At 43.7% G+C, this 24,694-nt stretch overlaps 1 protein-coding gene across 21 annotated transcripts in view; it reads right to left on the bottom strand.

Moving 5' to 3' along the window:
- The window catches only part of KMT2C (lysine methyltransferase 2C), a 269,634-nt gene that overhangs the window by 131,937 nt on the left and 113,003 nt on the right, over nt 1–24,694 (bottom strand). For 20 of the 21 annotated variants that reach the window (XM_059711413.1, XM_059711394.1, XM_059711398.1 and 17 more), the window contains 3 exons: nt 24,197–24,345; nt 19,286–19,395; nt 1,113–1,275 (listed from right to left, as the gene is read on the bottom strand). In XM_059711413.1, the coding sequence (XP_059567396.1) occupies nt 1,113–1,275; nt 19,286–19,395; nt 24,197–24,345 (422 nt within the window). Of the gene's footprint in view, nt 1–1,112; nt 1,276–19,285; nt 19,396–24,196; nt 24,346–24,694 lie in introns of those variants that run through there. The other variant, XM_059711412.1, reaches the window with a different exon arrangement.

The raw sequence follows: 24,694 nt of genomic DNA, 5'->3' as shown, positions 1-24,694 counted from the left end.
TAGCTATATTTATGTTTCACAGAGATGAAAAAGATAGGGAAAAGCCTTTATTGACATTGCTAAGAAATAGGTAAAGCTAGCAATTAGGTTAAAAAGACTGAATAAAGCATTTCACAATGAGATTGGAAATACAATTTAAGAGGGAAAAAGATCCCGAAGCATACATGCTCTCTGGAAATCCATAGAAATAAAAAGGTAAGATCTGTTTCATGACAAAGACAGCAAAGAGTCATAACTTTCGGTACAACATGAAATTCAAACGTTTAAACATTTTTCACTTAATTAAAAAATACTATCTGGAAGAGAAAGGAAAAACCTTAAGTGTGATTGCAGTGAACAGAGAAGACTCAGAAGCTGCAGGGACAGGTTCCACAAGGACCAGGCCGGTCTCCAGAGCGCAGAGGTCGGGGGTGACCTATCAATAGTGTACCTCCTGCAAGAACGCCCGAGTTGGAGATTTTCAACCTTCTTCATCTCATGGCACATAAACTAATTACTAAAATTCTGCGGCACAACAAAAAGTGTATTTTTGCCTGACCAAAAAAAAGGTATGGTTTTTGATTCATTCACACTGGATGGCCAGTGTTGTGTTGGCTGTTACCATTTTTTATCTGAGAATCTAAGGGAAAAGAGGTCAGTGCCCCTGACTCAGTAGTCAGATGTTGCATGTTTTAAAAGTCCTTGTGCGTACGGTTGAAAAATCTGAGTCAATCAGCTTCCAATTTTCCAGCTGGGTGCTGGGTGGTTTTTAGTGTAAAAGACACTGAATACTGTTTAACTTTTTAAAGGACTTACTTTATAGTGCATATTAAAATACTATATACTCAGTATTTCTATTTTTTGACAGTGCTTTAAAAAAATTTTTTAAGAAAAACCATGTAAACTACATTTGAATTGCTGAGGAAGTAACTTTTTGCCTTTAACTTCAATGACACCGTTGATAAAAGATTTCCCCCAAGGACCTCTGGCAAGGATCCCTCAGATTATCAAGATTATACAATGTTATCTTCTAGAACAAGCAGAGTGACACTCAGGGAGTGATGACATGCATTACTGTAAGTGAGTACACTGGCTCATATCTAAGACTGTGTCTAAGTAAGTGCGCTACTTACATCTTTCAGGAGCTTGGTCGATGTGCTCTGGACAAAGAAGGAAGAAGTGGCTGACGTCCTGGAAGGTGCCGGCCCCCACAGCACAAGGGTAATGGTATGTCTGTGTACATTTCTCTTCACAGCATTTGATAGTGGCTCCAAGGTGCTTACAAAATGCACATCGCTGAAGGGGGAAAAAGGAAAAGAATTTCTTCATAAAACCTGGTAGAGGAACATTCAAATGCGGGACTAGGAAAGTATTAAAAACCTTTGTACATCACTTGTAAAACTAGTTGAATCTGCAGAATAGCAAATAAAGGATCTGTTAGAAATAATAAGATCTAAGGTACTCAATTCGATGCCTGGTATAATAGTCTCATCCTTCCATTCAAGTTTACAAAGTTAGCATTTCGCTTTTTCACTGACTTTGTACAACTAAATTTTCAAAAATATCAGTAGTATGGTTAAAAAGGCAGGTTTCTAGTTGAGCATTACTTTTGTAAGTGTTTAAATGCCATCAATAAACAAGTAAAACGAATATAGAGTCTAAAACATCTATCATCCTGCCTAAAAATCAATAGGTAGTAAACTAGTCAATCAGGGTAGGTTAATGAGGGACAACTATATTGTTCAAGGCAACAGATTGACACATTTCACTGTGGTAATTCACTTTAAGTTTCTTAATAAATGCTAGGAGTGTAAAGAAAAATTAGGTCATGACTATCTCCTCTCCCCTCGCTCCCACCAATTTCAATCTGATGCTACTCTTACAAGCAGTAAGAGCAAAGAAATAAGGCCCCCATGATCAACAAAGTAAGTCTAGAGCAGTGGTTCTCAACCTTCCTAATGCCACGACCTTTAATACAGTTCCTCATGTTGTGGTGACCCCCAACCATAAAGTTATTTTCGTTGCTACTTCATAACTGTAATTTTGCTGACTGTTATGAATCGTAATGTAAATATCTGATATACAGGATGTATTTTCATTGTTACAAATTGAACATAATTAAAGCATAGTGATTAATCACAAAAACAGTATGTAATTATATATGTGTTTCCGATGGTCTTAGGCGACCCCTGTGAAAGGGTCGTTCAACTCCCAAAAAGGTCGCGACCCACAGGTTGAGAACGAACCGCTGGTCTAGAGCAACTGAGTGTGTAAGAAGTCAGTCTGGATGATCCACGATGCTTTACTTCCTTAACTCACCTTTCCCTAAGAATGACTGGCTATCCGCTCAGTGACATCATTTCTTTTGTGGAGCTTTTGCTGTGAGGCCTACACTGTATAGTGTAAAACCTCCCTGTGTAGAAGAGGCTAGGCTGTCCTTGTTACATTAACCTCTGCGTTAGCATTTATGCCTCTGGCATGGTGATTTGCCTGTTCCTCCTGTTCCAATATCCCTTGGTAGAAACTGGTAGTCCTAGTTTGTTCACGTAGCACCATGGATGCTGCTGCCAAAGAAAGACCAGACACACAGATCCTGAGAGGGTCTCACCCTCAGGACTCACATTCGTGCGTGCGCCTCACCAGCAGCACGGCTGGAATACCTGAAGTCAACAGGATGGTCTGCGGGAAACGGAGCCGCAGGGAACCACAGACATCTTCACATGCCAATGTTGACTCTACAAGTCAACGTTCATGTGTAAACCTCCATAAGATAGCACATGCCATCAAAACCTCATAACCTCAGGTCCTCCTTCGAAACAATATGAGGAAGCTTAGCACCTTCTGGTGTGTCTGCTACACGTTGAGTGCAGCCAAAAGACCACAGCAGTTTTTAAGTCACTCATAAATTCTAGCTGTATCTGTGACATTTTAATTTTATATAAAATCCACAGACTAATGCACATTTTAGTTCTTTTTTGTACTCAAGGGCGTTACAGCATTAAAAACACAGAGAAGTTCAGCCAGTGTGGCTTAGATGTCACCAATGTTTCTCTCTAAAAATCAATGGAAAAATATCCTTGGGTGAGGATTAACAATAACAACAAAAATGAATGTAATAAAAAAAACTCAGAGTATCTCTATATCGCTGTGGTAAAAAGATGATGGCAAAAAGCAATAATAATATTAAATCTCATTTTTTATCTACTAGCTTTGAATGTTTTACACTGGTATAGTTATTTTGGATTCTTTTAAATTGGTGCACAAAATAAACAATATTCTCTTTTTCTTTTAACTTCTTCAGTTAGAGGGAAAATTCATCAAAATTAAAAGAAAAGATACTATGGATTAGGGAATAAACAAAAATTTTATACAGATATATTATAAAATGCTACTGAAAACAAAGAACATTGAATCTTATCTCATATTCTCATATCATACATATAACTTAACTATAAAATGGATAAATAACCTAAGGTAACTTGGGAATATGCAAAGTTTTTTGTTTTTTTTTAAATATAAGGCATAATGAGTATAACCCATAAAAGAAGAAACTTAGCCCTAGCCAGTTTGGCTCAGTGGATAGAATGTCGGCCTGCAAACTGAAAGGTCCCAGGTTCAATTCTGGTCAAGGGCACATGCCCGGGTTGTGGGCTCAATCCCCAGTGGGGGGTTGGCAGGAGGCAGCTGGTCAATGATTCTCTCTCATCGTTGATGTTTCTCTCTCTCCCTCCCTCTCCCTTCCTCTCTGAAATCAATAAAAATATTTTTTTAGCCCTGGCCGGTTTGGCTCAATGGATGGAGCGTCAGCCTGCGAACTGAAGGATCCCGGGTTCAGTTCCAGTCAAGGGCATGTACCTTGGTTGCGGGCACATCCCCAGTGGGGGGTGTGCAGGAGGCAGCTGATCGATGGTTCTCTCTCATCGATGTTTCTGACTCTCTATCCCTCTCCCTTCCTCTCTGTAAAAAATCAATAACATATATATAAAAAAATATTTTTTTTAAAAAAAAAAAAAAGAAAAGAAAAAACTTAGAAAGTGGCAAATGACAAACTTCATCAAAATTAAGCCCTCTGCTCTTCAGAAAGCACTAAGAAAATGAAAACGAGTTGCAAACTAGGCAGGAATATTTATAAAATGCGTCTCTAATAAACAACTTGTATGAAGAATATATAAAGAATTCTGACACCTCAATAGCAAGAAGACAAATTAATTGGAATCGGGTAGGGGTAGGGAAGAAGATTTGAACGAACACTTCGCTAAAGATACACAATAGCAAGTAAGTACATGAGATGTTCAATCTCAGTCATCAGGAAGCAAAAAAGAAGCCCACAAGGAGATATCACTGAAGGAGAACAGCTAAAATTCAGAAATACTGACAATTTCCAGTGTTAGCAACACCATAGAGCAAATGCACCTCTCACTACTTACTGGTGGAAATGGAAAGGTATACAGGCAAAGTTAAACATACTTCCAAACAAACAGTGTAGCATCCATGTTCACAGCAGCTTTATAAATAATAGCCAAGAACAAACTACCAGCTGATGAATGACCATTATGCTAACTACATGCTGTATGATTCCACTTCAGTATCAGCCTAGAAAATGCAAAACTGTAGGAAGAGGAACAGGTCAGTAATGGCCACGAGCTGGAAGGGGGGGCCATTAAAGGGGAGGAGGGGCCTCTGACCTCAGAGGGTCATGAGAGAACATTTTGGGGGTACAGGAAATATTCTATACCATGACTATGATAGTTACATACTTGATTGTGTACACACTTCTCAAAACATGTTCAACTAGAACCTATGAAGAGGTGAGTTATATTGTATATAAAATATGCCTTAATAAAAGAAAGAATGGCCCAGCTGATGTGGCTCAGTGGATTGAGCGTCATCCTATGCACCAAGAGGTCTCTGGTTTAATTCCCAGTCAAGGCACATGCCCAGGTTTCAGTGGGTGTGCAGGAGGCACGCAATGTTTCTCTCACATCTATGTTTCTAACTCCCTCCCTTACCCTTTCTCTCTCTAAAATAAATAAAAATATACTTTAAAAAAAAAGAATGAGTCACACAGAAAAATATTATTCATTGAATAAAGGCAGAGAGGCTAAAGATAAAATGTGTAGGCCTTGCATGGTAGCTCAGTTAGTTAGAGTGTCATCCCAATACGCCAAGGTTGGGGGTTCGATCCCTGTCAGTGCACATGCAAGAATCAACTAATGAATGCATAAATAGGTGAAACAACAAATCACTATAAATTTAGTATTTTTTTTTATTATTAATTTCCTGTGAGTTGGAATAGTGTGGCAAGTGCTCAATCTGGTAATGCTGACATATATTGTATTCTATACATCAACCAGATCCTGGCATAATGAGTTTAATGCTTTGCCATCTAACTTGATAACAACAGAAGTGCTACATATGAAGTCCACTTTTCTTGTTTTAATATGCTAGGTATATATAACAGTAACAAAAGAAATAAATAAGCTGCCAGGACTGTACAAATGGCACTCAAACACTGTGAATTATAATTGTGTCACTGTGACTTCTACCACGTTCACAGCAATGACCAGCACGTGTGGTCTCTGCAGCAACCACTCAGCTCTGTCACTGTCATGCAATGGAAGGCACAGATAATATGCAAATGACTGTGGCTTTGTTCCAATAAAACTTTATTTATGACACTAAAATGTGTATTTCCTATGACTTCATGTATTAGAAATATATATTTAAATTTGTTTAACCAGCTCAGCCCATGTGGCTCAGTGGTTGAGCATTGACCTATGAACCAGGAGGTCACAGTTCGATTCCCAGTCAGGGCACATGCCCAGGGTTGTGGGCTCGATACCCAGTGTGGGGCATGTAGGAGGCAGCCAGTCAATGATTCTCTCTAATCACTGATGTTTCTCTCTCCCCCTCCCTCTTCCTTCTCTCCGAAATCAATAAAAGATATATTTTGAAAGATAAAAAATAAAAACATGGATAGTATAATGAATTAGGAGGTAACTGGTGCCCAGCCGGTGTGGCTCAGTGATTGAGCATCGATCCATGAACCAAGAGGTTGAGGTTCGATTCCCAGTCAGGGCACATGCCCAAGTTGCAGACTCAATCCCCAGTAGGGGTATACAGGAGGCAACCAATTAATGATTCTCTCTCATCAAGTTTCTATCTCTCTCTCCCTCTCCCTTCCTCCCTGAAATCAATAAAAATATATTCAAAACAAAACTACTCAATCCAAAAAAAATGCAGCAGAAAAGAAACAATAGAGATAAACAGAAAAACAAAACAAAACACATTGATAATGATAATCACATTAGTACATTGCCTTAATGCTCCAACTAAAAAGCAGATTGTCAGTAAGACTTTAAAAATCAAAATCAGTTCCTGCAAGAAATGCACATTAGCCTGGCTGGTATAGCTCAGCGGTTGAGCGTCGAACCAGGAACCAAGCAGCCACCAGTTCGATTCTCAGTCAGGGCACATGCCTAGGTTGCGGGCTCCATCCCCTGTGGGGGGTGTGCAGGAGGCAGCTGATTGATGATGCAATCTCTCTATCCCTCTCCCTTTTTCTCTAAAAAATCAATAAAATATATATATTTTAAAAAGTAATGTACATTAAATATAAAGACACAAATAGGTTAGAATAAAGGGATGGAATAATATATACCACTAGAGGCCTGGTGCACGAATTCGTACATGGGTGGGGTACTCCACCTGGCCTGTGATCGGGGCCCATCAGGACTGTCTCACCCAGTCCCAATTGGGGCCGGTGGGTGGGAGGGACCGCAAGAGGGCTCCAGGACATATCCGACCCCATCTTGCCCAGTCCTGATCTGCCAGACCCCAGCAGCAAGCTAACCTACCGGTTGGAGCATCTGCCCCCTGGTGATCAGTGCACATCATAGCAACCAGTTCGTGGACTGCTTGGTTGGACACTTAGTATATTAGGCTTTTAGATATATAGATTGTAACTCACAGCGCAGAATGCTCAGCACGCACTTTCCCTCCAACCCCTGGTCTTAGAAACCTCATGTCCTTCCAAGGCTCTGCTCAGCCCCTTCAGCTGCCACATGAAGTAAGTTGCATCGTGTGTGTGGAAACCCTTTGCAGGCTCCATGGGTGTGTCTTTACTTCGCTTCAGTTCAGATTACCCAACATAAGGAGACGCCCTCATTATCAGATAACACCATCATGGTAAGACCCCTGCTCAGCCTACTGCAGTGGTTTTAAATAGGTCATGGGTCGCCCTAGATCAGGGGTCCTCAAACTACGGCCTGCGGGTCACATGCAAATACAAATATTGTATTTGTTCCCGTTTTGTTTTTTTACTTCAAAATAAGATATGTGCAGTGTGCATAGGAATTTGTTCATAGTTTTTTTAAAAACTATAGTCCGGCCCTCCAATGGTCTGAGGGACAGTGAACTGGCCCTGTTTAAAAAGTCTGAGGACCCCTTCCCTAGATGGTTTGGCTCAGTGGATAGAGCCACGGCCTGCAGACTGAAGGGTCCTGGGTTCAATTCAGTCAAGGGCACATTCTGGGTTGTGGGCTCAATCCCCAGTAGGGGGCATGTGGGAGGCAGATCGATTCTATCTCATCATTGATGTTTCTATCTCTCTCCCGTTCTGCCTTCCTCTCTGAAATAAAAATCTATATATATAAAAGCCTAAGCAACCGAACAACCTAACAACTGGTCGACACTCAACTCAGGTGCTGCCCCCTGGTGGTCAGTGTGCTCCCACAGCCAACCTCCCAGGGCCAGCCAACCTCCCAAGGCCCCAATTGTTGGCCCCGATCAATGGCCAGGCCGAGGGATCCCACCTGTGCATGAATTCGTGCACTGGGCCTCTAGAATATTAATAAAAATAAATAGGCCATGAATCAAATGGCGCTGCTCTCCATCCATCCAGTCCCCTCACCCCTCTTTTTCTTCGCTAACCCCCCCCCCCCCCCCGCCACACACACACTCTGCTGGGGTCTGTAAAATGGGGTCAGGATTTCTGCTTCAACCAAGGGCAATGTTTCTGCACGGCCCTCCTTTCCCGCCCATCTCTGTCCCTAGTTCTGTGGGGTCTCTCTCTCCCTTCCCTCCATCTAATTTGGTGGGCCCTGCTCTACCCCTCCCCCTGCAACCTCCTGTCTGCTGCCTCCCCCTTTCTCCTCCAGGGGCAGAGCTCCCTAAAGGCTGTGCGGGGTGGGACTGTGCAGGGCAGGGCTGTGTGGGGCGGGGCTGTGCATGCCCTGCAGCGGTGTGGAGATATGCTGGGCGAGCCCAGATGGGGCCTGGGAGGAGTGCTGGGGTGACAGGTCACAGGGAGGAGGAGGGAGGGACGTGGAGCCTGTCCCATGGGAGATGCACCCGGCTCCTCAGCTGCCCGCAACCCAGCAGCTTTTCTAGGCCCCTGCGCAGCTGTCGCCCTCCGCCCCTCGCTGCCTCCCACTTCAAGTTTTGGACTCAGTTTCTCTGACTCGGCCTCACCCCTCTCTCTGTTGCGTCTCAGGGAATCCAAGGCCGCCCCTTGGCCTCAGGCAGGTGCACCTGGCCCGTCCCCCCATAATGGTGCTATCCACTGTCCTGGAATAGTTAGTGAAACTTAACAAATAAAAAGAAGCAGCTCTGAAGATTATAAATTGTGAACTGAGAACGCCACAGGCTGCAGAGGGCTGCACAGTCCATGGCTCTCGGATCACACATACCAGCCACCCGGTCCCTCCTGGCCCCCACCCCAGCCCTCCTCCACTTGGGGCTCGGACCAAACCCTGGGAGTTTCCTGACAGCTCTCACCTCACACCACACTTTCCAGTCCAGCCCACCAGCGCCCGCAGCAAGCTAGCCTAGGTTGGAGCATCTGCCCCCTGGTGGTCAGTGCGTGTCATAGCAACTGGTCGAGCAGTCAAACTCCCAGGGGAACTAGTGGTCAAGGGGACAATTTGCATATTAGGCTTTTATTATATAGGATGTTTACACTAGTCAAAAGAAAGCTGGAGTAGATATATTAATATTAAACAAAATTGATTTCAGAGTTAAATACAGGCTTTTTCTGTTAAAGTATCCTTACCAATATCTTCCCTCTGAACAAAGTTATTTTATGTAACCACTAGAGCATTATCACAGCCTCTCTATGATGGAGAATAATTCAATGTTGTACAATAAAAAGTACCTACTACAATCCTATAAAGAGGAATATACTGGAATTGAGATACAATCCAACTTAAGAACTAAACAAAAGGGTTAACATAACTGGCCCGAGACTACTATTCTTACAAAGGCCTGCTTGCAAGCTGGCACCCTCGGTACCCCAAGTGAAAGAGCAATTTTTTGCAGCTAGACTAAGTGTGCAAACAGTGTGGCTTTCTCTCTGGTAAGGTTAGGCCCAGAGTGCCATTGTGGCCACGCCCCAATAAAGACCTTGAAACTCTTGGTGCAGGAGCATCACACACATGTGTCTGCACTTTCCTTGCTGGAAGAAGAGGGTGCTCTATGTGCCCCCTCATGGGAGGGAGAGCACCGAAGGAAGCTTGCACCTGGATTCTTCCAGAGGCTGCCAGTGTCTTTTCCCGCTGAGATGCTCACCAAATCACATAAGTCTCAGCCATAATCACAACTCTATGAGTCCCATGGATCCCTCCTGGGAGCCTCCAACCTGGACACAGTCTTTTTTCTTAAATATATTTCTTTATTGATTTCAGAGAGGAAGGGAGAAGGAGAGAGAGATAGAAACATCAATGATGAGAGAGAATCATTAATCGGCTGCCTCCTGCACACCCCCTACTGGGGATGGAGCCTGCAACCCAGGCATATGCCCTTGGCCGGAATCGAACCTGGGACCCCTCAGTCCGCAGGCTGACGCTCCATCCACTTAGCCAAGCCAGCCAGGGCCTGGACACAGTCTTATAGATGCAGCACCACACTGTGAATGTGTGCCCTTTCTCTTAAAAAACTATATTGGAAAAGGAAGAATATATACTTTGATAAATTTTTAAAATTTACATTACAGATCACTAGGATTATATTAAAACAGTATTAGACATTAGTGATAAAATAGGTACTTGCAGATCACCTATCATAAAGAGGCAGACCAATATTTTAAATCTTATTGGACCTACTTTCAATGGTTAGAGGAAGGGCGTGGAGATAGACTTTTTACTGTGCTGTATATTGCTTTTATTTTTTTTTTTAACTAAAAGCACACATATTACATTGCTTACTTACATTCTTTGTTTTTTAAAATATATTTTATTGATTTTTTACAGAGAGGAAGGGAGAGGGATAGAGAGTTAGAAACATTGATGAGAGAGAAACATCGATCAGCCGCCTCCTGCACACCCCTTACTGGGGATGTGCCTGCAACCAAGGTACACACCCTTGACCGGAATCGAACCTGGGACCCTTCAGTCCACAGGCCGATGCTCTATCCACGGAGCCAAACCGGTTAGGGCGCTTACTTACATTCTTAATGTGTACTAACATCTTATGACAGAAAAGCTTTTTTTTTTTTTTTTTTTGCAGTCTACAAAAAGAACGCAAAATATGAAAACAAAAACTTACAACTCTTTTCTCAGAACTAAGTTGGCTTTACACAAAGACACCTGGCAAAAAAATCAGTATAATATGATGGAATTTCAATATGGGTTTGTGGTGTGAGGGTGAGAGTAGAGAAAATTTAAGAAATTATCAACTCTAAGGGAAATGATATAAGCAATTTTTAATTATTTTTAATAGAGTATGACACTACATTTGATTCAGAAATAGTTAAAACGACAGAAATATGTGTTAGAGGTTGATGAGTTATTTCTTTTCGGAGGGGAATGAGGGGAGTGCAGGAAAAAGAGGCTTCAGTGGCTCTCAACCTTCCTAATGCCGCGACCCTTTAATACAGTTCTTCATGTTGTGGTGACCCCCAACCATAAAATTATTTTCGTTGCTACTTCATAACTGTAATTTTGCTACTGTTATGAATCATAATGTAAATATCTCATATGCAGGATGTATTTTCATTGTTCGCGACCCACAGGTTGCGAACCGCAGCTTTATTTTCTTATTTTGTTTTATTGCTTAAAGTATTACAAAGAGTATTACATATGTCTCCTCCCCCGCCCCTTGACATTCCCCCAGCCTCCCCTACCCCCCAGTGTCTTGTGGCCATTGGTTATGCTTATATGCATGCATACAAGTCCTTCGGTTGATTTGAGAACCGCTGCTTTAGATAAAGAAATGACCAAGCATCTGTAGCATGCAGAATTAAACTATTCCTTTGGTAATATTCAAACTACCTAGATTTCCAAGATGTTGGTCGCACACCCAGGCTTCAAAGAGCAAACTAAAAGAGAAACATCATTACCATTCCTGAAGACAGGTTTATAGTTTTAGCATATTCTTCCACCTAGAAAATGATAATGTCCCCCTGGAAAAACTGAAAAGCAGTCCGAGGGAAATTCCAAAAAACTGAACTACTTGATAAAGAATGCCATTTAACAACTGAGGAAATTATATTAATTATATTAACTTGAAAAGAATAATGATATTATTAGTCAAACCAGTACTTCTCAACCTCAGCATTATTGGCATTCTAAGCTAGATAATTAATTCTTTGTTGTGGGAGGCTGTCCTGTGCATCTCAGGACTTTTAGCAGCTGCCACTAGGTGACAGTAGCACCTTCCTCTCCATTCCAACAAATGCATTTCATTGGCAAATTCCAGTCATGCATACATTCATCCCATAAATGACTCGCTTGTGTTTTAGGTACTCTATTAAATGCTAGAGATAAAATGATAAGCCCAAACAGATATTACCCATGCCCTCATGGTGTTTACAGCCCTAGTCGGGGGACCAAAGAAAGATACACACAAACAATGTAAGTATACAATTGTTGCTAAGTAATGTAAGGAGAGCTACCTGTCCCAATGAAAATGTATAATGATGCAAGCTCAAATATTTATTATTAAAAGACCAGAGGCCCGATGCAAGGAGCTTGGCCCTCGCAACCTTGGCGGCAGCCCTCGGCCCCCACAGCCCCAGCTTCATCCGGAAGGTCACCCAGAAGGTCATCTGGAAGGTTGTTCAGCTGTCCCGTCTAATTAGCATATTGCGCTTTCATTATTATAGATGTGCACATTCAAAAAGTTAACAGAGCCTGGCCAGTGTGCCTCAGTGGTTGAGCATCAACCTATGAAGCAGATCGTCATGATTGATTCCTGGTCAGGGCACACGCCTGGGGTTTTGGGCTCGATCCCCAGTAGGTGGCATGCAGGAGAGGCAGCAAACCAATGATTCTTTCCTATCATTGATGCTTCTATCTCTCACCCTCTTCCTTCCTCTCTGAATTCAATAAAAAATATGTATTTTTTTAATTGAGAGAGTACTGCAACCCTTCATCTGAGCTCTATACCTTGTTCTCATACTTCTTAGATTAAATGGCCTCTTGATTTCAATTGCTGCCAATTGGGGGGCAGAGGGGTCCTCATAAAAATAAGGAGACTTGTCTTGGCTGGCTTGGCCTAGTGGACAGAGTGTTGGCCTGCGGACTGAGGGGTCCCAGGTTCGATTCCGGCCAGGGGCACATGCCTGGGTTACAGGCTCGATCCCCAGTTGGGGGTGTGCAGGAGGCAGCCAATCAATGCTTCTCTCTCATCACTGATGTTTCTCTCTCTCTCTCCTTCTCCCTTCCTCTCTAAAATCAATAAAGAAATTTAAAATAAAAAAAAAATAAGGAGACCTAAATAGAAGTTGTGCATCATTAGCAACCATTATTTTTCCCCAGTTGAAATTTAGCCAATATATTTTCACCTTCTGTAATCAGAAAGTACTTTTCTTCTTCCTAACAAATGGATTTAAAACATACCAAAAATCTTTAAAAATATTTTAAACAGCCCTAGCCGGTTTGGCTCAGTGGATAGAACATCGGCCTGCGGGCTGAAGGGTCCCAGGTTTGATTCCGGTCAATGGCATGTGCCTTGGTTGCAAGATCGATCCCTGTCCCTGATCAGGGCATGTGTGGGAGGCAACCAATCAGTGTGTCTCTCTCACATCGATGTTTCTCTCTCTCTGTGTGTCTCCCTCTCCCTTCCTCTCTCTCTAAAAAATCAATGGAAAAATGTCCTTGGTAAGGATTAACAATATAAATAAATATACAAATAAATAAATAAGTTGCCAAAGCCGGTTTGGCTCAGTGGATAGAGCGTCGGCCTGTGGACTGAAGGGTCCCAGGTTCGATTCCTGTCAAGGGCATGTACCTGGGTTGCGGGCACATCCCCGGTGGGGGATGTGCAGGAGGCGGCTGATCGATGTTTCTCTCTCATCGATGTTTCTGACTATCTCTCTCCCCTCCTCTCTGTAAAAAAATCAATAAAATTCAAATAAAATTAATTAATTAATTAAAAAATATATTTTAATAGATCAGGAAATTCCGTGTCCAAGATTTTTTAATGACAAATGTCAGCATATTTTTTCATTGTTTGTTTTAGAAACTTTTCTTGTTTCTGTTAATAAAATATCAATAGAAATAGTCCCAAATATTCATTTTTTATAATCCTCACCTGAGGATATTTTTTCCATTGATTTTAAGAAAGTGTGGAAGGGAAGGGGGAGAGGGAGAGAGGAAAGAGAGACATCAATGTGAGAAAGACACATCGCTTGGTTGGCTCCCGCACACCCCGACCTCTACGTCCTGGGAGCCTCCAACCTTGACATGGAAGTGAGCCCAGTAATGCTCTAACCACTCAGCAATGCCAGCGAGGGCCCAAATATTCATTTTTGAAATGCTCAACCCCAGCGCACTTATTTGAAAACTCATTATGTTCTCATTGTTGATGTCACATTTATCTTAAAAGAGGCAGATGACATACCATGCACGACATTCAGACATGTCATTATAATGAAAATCAATACATTTAAAACATCTGTCTTTTGGTAAAAATAAAAATGTAGTCTAAATTCAACAGCACTTTCACATACTCTGCCCCAGGGAACCTGTTGAGATATTAAAGATTTTTGTCGTTAGTTTTACAGTTATCCAGTCAAGATACTGTTCCCAGCCTGGCTGGCATGGCTCAGTGGTTGAGCATCAACCTATGAACCAGGAGGTTCGATTCCCGGTCAGGGCACGCCTGTCCCCAACCCCTTATTCCCATCACTTGTAAAAATTTACTCTGTTTTAGACATTATTTGGACAATTATAAATTTGTAAACTTCTGTAAAATGAACCACACTGACAATCTCCTATAGTACTCTGGACTCTGGACTTCTTACTTATAACTATGAATGAATGAATGAATGAATGAATGAATGACTCCATGAATGATCTTTAGTGCTATTCAATTAGGCTACAAATATTTCTCGAGGAACAACCAAAACAGAAAAAGATCCTGCGAGAATGGCACTATTATTCTAGTGAGAATAGAGAAACCAGATTGCAAGTAAATACACACTACTCGTATGTCAGATGGTAATACATGAAAGGAGAAAGAATAGCCCAGCAGTGACTCAGCAGCTGAGCATCGACCTATGAACCAGGAGGTCACAGTTCGATTACAGGTCAGGGCACATGCCCGGGTTTCGGGCTCGATCCTCAGTAAGGGGTATGCAAGAGGCAGTTGAATGATGATTCTCTCTCATCATTAATGTTCCTATCTCTCTCTCCCTCTTCCTTCCTCTTCAAAATCAATAAAAAAATAATAAATTAATTAAAATGTATTTAAAACTTTTAAAAAGGGGAGAAACAATAAAGCAGGGGTATTATGGGAGGAGGACAGACTTGAAATTTTTGATAGGAGCCCAGCAAAGTCCTCACTGTTAAGATAACTTGAATAAATATCTAAAGGAAATGAGAAAGCAAGCCACTCATATATCTAAGAAGAATATTCAACAGAGAAAGAACAAGAAGTGCAAAGGCCCTGAGGTGAGAGATGTCTGGCATACTTGAGGAAGACCACGGAGTCAAGTTGTCTGAAGGAAGCAGGGAAGGGGAGAGTGCTACTGGGTGGTGTCTTAGAAGTACTTGGGGGAGGGGGCACAGAGCCTTGTTGGTTAGTTAGGACTAGCTTGTATTCTACGAATGAAATGGGAAGTCATTGAAGAATGTTAGGTAAAGGAGAGATGTGTCTGACTTGCGCTATTCATGTATTTATGTCAGTCCAGACTCGTGAGTACTTAATTTATTCTGTGGATGAAAACCTGTCACGGTCTTTTTTTGTTGTTGCTCCAAGGAGCTCTGCGGAACTCACTCAGGTTGACTCCCTGCTCTCTGTAAGTACCCATCTTTCTATCAATTCCTGACATCCTCGTGCCTCATCACGTGTTTTCCCTGCACCAGGAACTACTTTACTTCTCACGGAGAACAGAGGTTAGAAGCCAAGGTCCGGGCACGAGGTGTGCTCCCTGCTGCGGGGGTCCCGGCTTCCGGGCCTCGCAGGACAGAGCTAGGAAATTTGTGTAGAATGCCAACTCAGTCGTCTATACACACCTATTGTTCTGTACGTGTCTGTGTAAATAGTAAACACCATGAGTTTACATCAATCTTTCTGATTCCATTCCAACACCACACATTCAGGCCAGCCTTTCCCTATTTGTAGCTCCTTTCTCCAACACTGGAAAACTTAGCTCTCGTTACCTACCACATATTTACGTATTGTTCACTTATGTTATATCCGTAAAGCAGTTGCAGAGTTGCTAACCCACACCTGTGAGAAACTCATTGACTCGCTGGATTATACCACATCCGTGCAGTTCTTTGTCGTTAGTTTTACAGTTATCCAGTCAAGATATTGTTCCCAGCCTGGCCGGCATGGCTCACTGGTTGAGCATCAACCTATGAACCAGGAGGTTTGATTCCTGGTCAGGGCACGCCCTCGGGTTGCAGATTTGATCCCTAACACAGGGCATGCAGGAGGCAGCCAATCAATGATTCTCTTATCACTGATGTATCTATCCTTCTCTCTCTCTCCCTTCCTCTCTGAAATCAATAGAAATATATATTTTTAAAAAGATATTGTTTTCCAGTTACTTAGATTAGCTCTTTTCTTTCCTAGCCCTCTAAGTCAGTGGTTCTCAACCTTCCTAATGCCGCGACCATTTAATACAGTTCCTCATGTTGTGGTGACCCCCAACCATAAAATTACTTTCGTTGCTACTTCATAACTGTAATTTTGCTACTGTTATGAATCATAATGTAAAAATGTGATATGCAGGATGCATTTTCATTGTTACAAATTGAACAGAAAGCATAGTGATTAATTACAAAAATAATATGTAATTATATATGTGTTTTCCGATGGTCTTAGGCGACCCCTGTGAAAGGGTCGTTCAACCCCCAAAGGGGTCGCGACCCACAGGTTGAGAACCGCTGCTCTAAGTGTAAATTTTGCTTCCCAAAATATGCTTTTTGGTTCCCCATATCCTAGGTGGTTGTAATTGCTTGTTTAGGGGTATGTGAGACATTCCTACGGCTCTAAGTCAGAGCTTTACAAAAAGATGTACCTGAGTAGTGTCTGTCTGCTATGCTAATCCATTCCCTCTTCTTTATACCCCTTTCCTGCTCATACCCACTGGGAACCAAGCTTCAGTTCTGGTTTATCCTATCTGTATACCTTTCCCATAAATGAGCATATGCATGTCTATTTCCTTATATCTTATACTTTATTGCATAAAGGGTTTCACACCATAAATGGTCTTTTGCACTTTTTTTTCCCCACTCAAAGGTACATGCTGGTAACCACTGTGCATCAGCTTTAAGAGCTGTGCCTGTTGTTGTTTTCAGCTGCACCATATTCCACTATATGAACCAAACCATAGTTTACGCAACCATTCATTATATGTGGTCATTTAGGTTGTTTTCAACATTCTGCAAGTCAAACAATGCTACAACTATTAACTTTTAATAGTGCAAGTGTTTCTGCATTAATGTAGGCATGTTTTCAATGTAGATTCCTGAAAAGGTCACAGGGTAAGTGCACACGTAGCTTGTTAGGTACAGCCCAACTTTCCTCCAGAAAATTTTGTCCGTTTGTGTTCCCACCCACAAAGTATAGCGTGCCCATTTCCCACAGTCTCACCAACAAATGCGTTGTTATATGCTTACATTCTTATCCGTGAGACAAACTCTTCTTAGGAAAGAAAACATTTTAAAAGTTCTAACTAACTGGTCTATCCTGTGCCTATTTACAAAAGAGAAAACAAACGCATAAAAATGGCAACAGAAGACTGACGCTACCCTGCTTTGACTGAATGCAGTGGAGAAGTAAAGGTTTGACAAAGCTGCCCCTGGTTCCTTTCTGACCTCATCTCTCCATCTATTCCCAGCATTCTGTCTGCATTCTACTTGCTTGGGCCCAGTTCACATTAATGCCTAGATGAAGTGAGAATGAATGCAGCCCGCCTGGTGTGGCTCAGTGGTTGAGCTTCAATCTGTGAAATAGGTCGTGGTTTGACTCCAGGTCAGGGGTCAGGGCACATGCCCAGGTTGTGGGCTCTATCCCCAGTAGGGGGCATGCAGGAGGCAGCTCATCAATGATTCTCACTCATCATTGATGTTTCATCTCTCTCTCTCCCTTGCTCTCTGAAATCAATAAAAATATATTAAGGGGGGGGAAAGAAGAAGGAATACAGGTTTCTCATGGCCCTGATTCCTCTGTCAGGGGGAAGGCATAGCCTTAATCTCTAAATTCCATCTAAATATTAATCAGTATGCATTTAAAGAACAAGAATAGTATCTTCTGTCCAAGACAGACAGAGTGAGGCAAGCTTTCCTTTACCCTCTTAGCGAACAGAGCTAGGAAAAATGTGTTTACACACTAACCCAGGTATATGCACATCTCTACATTTCTGTACCTGTGTAAATACTAGAGTTCATATTGATTCCTTCAATTCCAATCTAACACCAAAAGTTCATTTTAGCTTTTGTTTGTTGCCTTTCCTATAATACAGGCAGACCTAGTTTTATTGTGCTTCATGAAACATGTTGAGTTTTCCACACATTGAAGGCAAGACCCTCCGCCAACAAGATTACAATTCCCTTTATTGTGATACCTGCTTTACAGCAGTGGTCTGGAACCAATCCCACAATTACCTCCAAGATATGCCTATACTCTTCAATGTCACAAAACTACTTCTGAGTTCACAGAAAAAATAGCTCACTGATCTATCATAGTCTTGATCTGGCCACCTAAGTATTTTCAAACAGTAGAATTCAATATTATGCATCACATTGTTCAAACTTTGATAACATAGCACTCAAAAGTAATGTCACATTACCAAAGCAAGCACTCTTACCTGAAGAATCTTGAGGTGAGAGTTACTTATCCATGTAAACCAGATCATTATGATAATCTGAGTAAAGCTAATATTATAATGATTGAATTATTACTTGAATCTAAGTCCTTACACTTTTGGAAGTTTTAATTATATTCAACCTATCAAAGACCCTATAATTTCTATGTTCAAAATTTCCATTTTTAATATTTCTTTGGAAGAGCTGTTCACTTCGCCGAAATATACTTGTCAAAAACCAAAGAGAATTTGTAGGCAGCAAAGCAATTTCACTTCACGGGCTTTGTTGTCTTTATAGAGGGAGGGGAATATTGCATTTATTTCTCTACTTGTTTCACAATGAAAGCTCTGAAAGATGGCAGACTATGGACATGATGTTACTTGGGGACAGTGACAACTTAGCTGAAAAGGAATATTTTAATCAATTTTTAAAACATCAAACAGGGCTAGTCTACATTGTGGACTAAAGACCTGCCAAATCTCATCTCTATTAGGTTAAATTTTCACCAAATAATTTTGTCTTAAAAAGTAACCACATGGCCTGGTGACAAGCGTGGCTCAGTGGTTGAGCATCCACCTATGAACCAGGAGGTCACAGTTCAATTCCAGGTCAGGGCAAATGCCCAGGTTGTAGGCTCGATCCCCCATGTGGGGCATGCAGGAGGCAGCCAATCAATGATTCTCTCTCATCACTGATGTTTCTATCTCTCTCCCCTTCTCCCTTCCTTTCTGAAATCAATAAAAATATGTTTTAAAAAATGTGACCACGTGGTTTTAGAAGTTTAGTCACTAACTCTCATTTCTAAACATTTTAACTTCTGTTTTAAATGTAAAATATGTATCTTAAAAAGTTACATTTATTGCATAACTTAACATACGATGTTTCAGTGGTTTGCATAAACAACTCTTGGATACAAATTAATCATTTCCTATTTTAAGGGTTTTTGCATGACAGTAATCATTTAATAAATAATTCTTACAAGTGAGCTTCTATGTTGACTACAGGAAATGTTACAAAGCTGTGCTTAAATGTCTGTTTCTTCTACTTACCTCTGTGCTCCCTGAGACAACAGCTTTGTCCACATTCACTGATAACGGTTCTTCCATCTGGCACACTCCCAGTGACCACTCCACACAGCGGTGATGAGCCCAACAAGTGCCTGAGATCATTAAAGTGAAAACGAGCATATGAATAACATTAACAATAGGAACACTAATAAGGAAAGACAGAAAACCCCCAAATCCACCCTAAGGTGCAAATCACAAAAAAGGCGCTAAAGCAGCCCTTCTCAAAACATGGTCCTGTACCAACTGGGAACTTGTCAGAAATACAAAATTTCAGACCCCAACAAACACCCACTGAACAAAAACTCTTACAGTGGTGCCAGAAATTAATGTTTCAACAAGCCCTCCAGGTGATTTTGATGAACACAAAAGACTGAGAATCACTGAATTAGAAATTATTTCTCCAACAACAACAAAAATCAGTTTTTAGTCATTTTATTTAAATACTAGAGGCTCAGTGCACAAATTCGTGCACCAGTGGGGTCCCTCTGCGGGATCAGGCGAAAACCAGCTCTCCGACATCCCCCAAGGGGTCCCAGATAGCAGGAGGGTGCAGGCCAGGCTGAGGGTCCCCACCGGTGCACGATTGGGGCCAGGAAGGGATGCAGGAGGTTGGCCAGCCGGGGAAGGATCGCGGGAGGGCTCCAGGGCATGTCCAGCCCATCTTGCTCAGTCCTGATCAGCCGGACCCCAGCAGCAAGCTAACCAATTTGTTGGAGCATCTGCCCCCCTGGTGGTCAGTGCATTTCATGGCGACTGGTTGACTGGTCAACTGTCTGCCCCCCGGCAGTCAGTGTACATTAGAGCGAGCAGTTGAGGGGCCTTAGCATATCATTAGCATATTACTCTTTGATTGGTTGAATGGGTGAACAGACAGACACTTAGCATATTAGGCATTATTATATAGGACTAGAGGCTGATGCACGAATTTGTACACAGGTGGGGTCCCTCGGCCTGGCCGACAATCAGGACCATCTCACCCAGTCCCAATCGGGGCTGATAGGGGCTGGCCGGCCAGGGGGAGGAACTGCAAAGGTCCGCTGCTGGAGGGCTGCTGGCCAGCAACAGGAGGTTGGCTGTGGGAGCGCACTGACCATCAGGGGGCAGCTCCTGCATTGAGCATCTGCCCCCGGTGGCCAGTGCGCATCATAGCTACTGGCCAGTCGTCTGGTCATCCGGTCGTAACAGTCACTTAGGCTTTTATTTAGATTACTGGAAGATATTTTATTTGGAATCTTACACATCTTACCTAATAATAGACAAACAGGTAAATTGACCGGCCCTCCGCTACGCTCAGCAGCCAATCAGGACAGTATGCAAATTAACCCAATAAAGATGGTGGTTAACTTGCATACGTAGGCACCCAGCAGCCTGGGTCCTAGGAAACTCATCAGGCACACAAGTCACTCCGAGGTAGGCCCCTTGTGAGCCCTGAGGAGCCTAGGAAGGGCCTGAGCCAGGGGGCTCCTGGGCAGAACCTGAACCTGCGATCAGAGCCGAGGGGGCCCCTGCCCAGGCCTAACGCCTCAGCCAGAGACGTTAGGCGTGGGCAGAGGCGAGCCGGCGATCAGAGGGAACTGGGGGTCCCCTGCCCAGGCTGAAAGCCCCAGCAAGAGGAGTTAGGCCTGGGCAGGAGCAGAGCCGGCAATCGGTGGGAGAAGGGGCAGAGCTGGCAATCGGAGGGAGCTGGGGGTCCCCTGCCCAGGCCCCAAGGCTGTAGGCCTGGGCAGGGGCTGAGCCAGTGATCAGTGTGAACTACAGAGGAAACACCTTTTCTGACCGCTCATTGGCTAAGCTCCCTGTATGCCACTGGTAATATTCTTAGTAACTTGGGTAATAAGAATCCAAGAAGATGATCTAGGGTTTTTCACTACACTCCTGGAGAAAAAAAATGAAGCTCCACTGCTGGAGGGTTAAGAAATGTCTATCCTGTCCTAGCCAGTTTTCCTCAGTGGGTAGAGCCTCAGCCTGCTGACTGCAGGGTCTGGGTTCAATTCCGACCAAGGTCATGTACCTAGGTTGCAGGCTCCTCCCTGGCCGGGGCCCAGGTCAGGGCTCATGCAGAAGGCAACCAATCAAAGTGTTCCTCTCACTTTGATGTTTCTCTCTGTCTTTCACTTTCTCTTCCACATTCTCTAAAAATCAATGGGAACATATCCTCAGGTGAGGATAAAAAATAATAATAAAGAAAGAAATGTCATATCCTATGAAAGACACATCTTGAAAATTGCCTAAAGAAAGTTGTCATTTTTTCATGGTGAAGGGACTAGAGTCCGTGTTGATGAAAACACCTTGGTGGCTGCGGTGACTGGCAGTGGCTGCAGCAGCGCAGTGATGGGGCTGGTGCCTTCCCCTGATCAGCCCAGTTGCCTCCCACAAAAGGAGACCAGACTGCGGATTAGGCCCACAACCCAAGGGGAGCAGGGAGTGGGCCTAAACTGTCAGTAGGACATCCCCTGAGGGCTCCCAGTATGTGAGAGGAGCAGGCTGGGCTGAGGGACACCCCCCCCACCAGTGCACGAATTTCGAGCACCGGGACCCTACTCCTATCTAATAAAAGAGAAACGTGGTAATTAGCCGTACATCCGCTACCCTTCCCATTGGCTAATCAGGGCAATATGCAAATGAACTGCCAGCCAAGATGGCAGCCGGCAGCCAGGCAGCTTGAAGCTAACATGAGGCTTGCTTGCTTCAGCGACGGAGGACTCCAACGTTCCCTGCCTGCTTTGCCGGCCTCTGAGCTTGCAGTTTGAAACATTGTTACAAATATAGAAGCTAAACAAAACCCCAGAAACCTGCTTTCAGCCCGCCAGGATCTCAGAGCTGGAGTTGATACAGTGTTTCGATTATAGAACACAAACCAGATACCTGCTTTTAGCAGCAGAGGCCTCAGAGCTGGAGCCAGAGCTAAAGCTGGCCCAGAATTTTTTAAAAAAAGAAAAAAAAGGAGTGGTTGGGAGCTTCAGTCACCCGCCAGCCTGAAAACATCCCTGAGCCCCTCACCCAGACTGGCCAGGCACCCCAGTGGGGACCCCCACCCTGAAGGGTGTGTGAACAGCTGCAAACAGCCATCATCCCCTCACCCAGGCTGGCCAAGCACCCCAGTGGGGACCCCCATCCTGATCCAGGACACCCTTCAGGGCAAACCAGCCGGCCCCTACCCATGCACCAGGCCTCTATCCTATAATAAAAGGCTAATATGCCTCCCAGCACCGGGATCAGCGGAGCCTCAAGGCCTCCCGGCACCGAGATCAGCGTGACAGGGGGCAGCGCCCAAACCCCCGATCGCCCTGCGGCTCTGTGTGTGACAGGCGGCGGGGCCACAACCTCCCTATCTGCCCTGCTCTGTTTGTGACAGGGGAAGGCGCCCAAACTCCCTGATCAGCCCTGCTCTGTGCCTGATAGGGGGGAGCTCTTCAACCCCCTGATCGCCCTGCGGATCTGTCTGTGACAGGGTGCGGCGCCCCAACCCCCTGATCGGCCCTGCTCTGTGCGTGACAGGGTACAGAGCCCCAATCCCCATGATGGGCCCTGCTCTGTGCGTGACAGGGGGCAGCGCCCCAACCCCCTGATTGGCCCTGCTCTGTGCGTGACAGGGGGTGGCGCCGCAACCTCCCCATCGACCCTGCCTTGAGTGTGACAGGGGGCGGTGCCCCAACCCCCCAATCGGCCCTACCCTGAGCGTGACTGAGGGTGGCATCGCAACCTCCCAATCCGCCCTGCTCTGTTCATGACAGGGAGCAGCGCCCCAACTCCCCAATTGGCCCTGCTCTGAGCCCGATCAGGGGCTGCACCTAGGGATTGGGCCTGCCCTCTGCCACCCGGGAGCAGGCCTAAGCCAGCAGGGCGTTATCTCCCGAGGGGTCCCAGACTGCGAGAGGGCACAGGCCGGGCTGAGGGACCCCGCCTTCCCCCCCGAGTGCACAAATTTTTGTGCACCGGGCCTCTAGTCTATATATATAAAAGCCTAAGCAACCGACCATCCAACCGGTACCTATGACACGCCTTGGCTACCAGGGGCAGTCACTCCGACCGGTAGCTATAACATGCAATGACCACTAGGGGGCAGACACTCAGCACAGGAGCTGCCGTGCTGCGGTGACTTGGCAGCTGCAGTTCTTGGGTGATGCACCCAGAACCAGAGAGGCAAGAGCCCGATTCTGGGTCCCCTCGGGGGATGTCAGAGGGCCAGTTTCAGCCCGATCCCCATAGGCCAAGCCAAGGGACCCCCACCTTGTGCACGAATCCATGCACCGGGTCTCCAGTAAAATATAAAGGACATAATTTAATACTCTGTTTATGACAAACAGGCTATATTGCAAATAGGCTACAATATACCAGTACACCTCATTTTGCTCTATCGCACACCCACCAAGAGCACACGTCATCACTGATAACAGTTCAGTCATTAAGTTCTCTATCACAGAGCACTTGAACCACTATCAATAAGCAGTTCGTCTATGGAATGAACTTTACTCAAAACTCCAGCAGCACCACTTCATGAGTACGCATTACTATTCTGTTATAATGGGATACCCACATGGCTAAGAACTAATGTTCTTTACCCTACAGTAAATATACCACACTGCCATGTCCCCCATGTTCTCACAGTTCCCTTTAAAATGTCCTGTTTTCAACTGTCAGATCACCATGGCATTGCTGCCTATACAAAAGTAAATACAAATATTTACGATAGCATCCAATCTAGGGTTAGCTCTGTGCAGATGCTAACTAAATTAGTTCAACATAATTAGACAATGTATTTTACCTAAGTAGGCATACTTAACAATGACATTTTTTACAATGTGAAAGGTATTTACTATGAAGTTGGCAATTCACTAAAATTAAGATGCTTAAAGAATCAAGAGGTAATTATGATTGAAGACCAGCTCCTACCTGTAGGATCAAATAAGGCTTGGACATCAATGGCATCGGGAAGACCGACGAGACTGAGCTCATCCCATAACTGAGTAACCTGGTCATCAGAAGCAGTCTGAGTGCTCACACTCACACACGACACTGTATTCTGCTGAGGAGACCGTTCTCTGGGGAAATAAAATAAAACCGATGTGGAAGTGATAACAACAAAAATGTTTCATTTTACAAGTTAAATATCAAGTATTGCCAGGTCATCTTTAATTTATTAGGCATAAGCTGTCATAAAACAACTTTTAGAACACATCTGTTATCATTCATACATAGTGTAAAACGTTGTGTCATGTAAGCAACAACTAAATAAGTCTCTAAATCAGTAAGAAATGTCAAAATTACAGTTTCGAATTTATTTTGCTATTCTATTTTTTTTTTAACTTGAGCTCTAAAATTCTTATCAGGAGCCATATTTTATCATATAAAATGAATATTCTCCTTGGTCTTTCTTTAATGCGTATAAAA

Source organism: Myotis daubentonii, chromosome 10, assembly GCF_963259705.1.
Source record: "Myotis daubentonii chromosome 10, mMyoDau2.1, whole genome shotgun sequence".
NCBI classification, from domain to species: domain Eukaryota; kingdom Metazoa; phylum Chordata; class Mammalia; order Chiroptera; family Vespertilionidae; genus Myotis; species Myotis daubentonii.
Note: the sequence above shows the minus strand (reverse complement) of the source record. Positions and strands in the feature narration are given on the sequence as shown.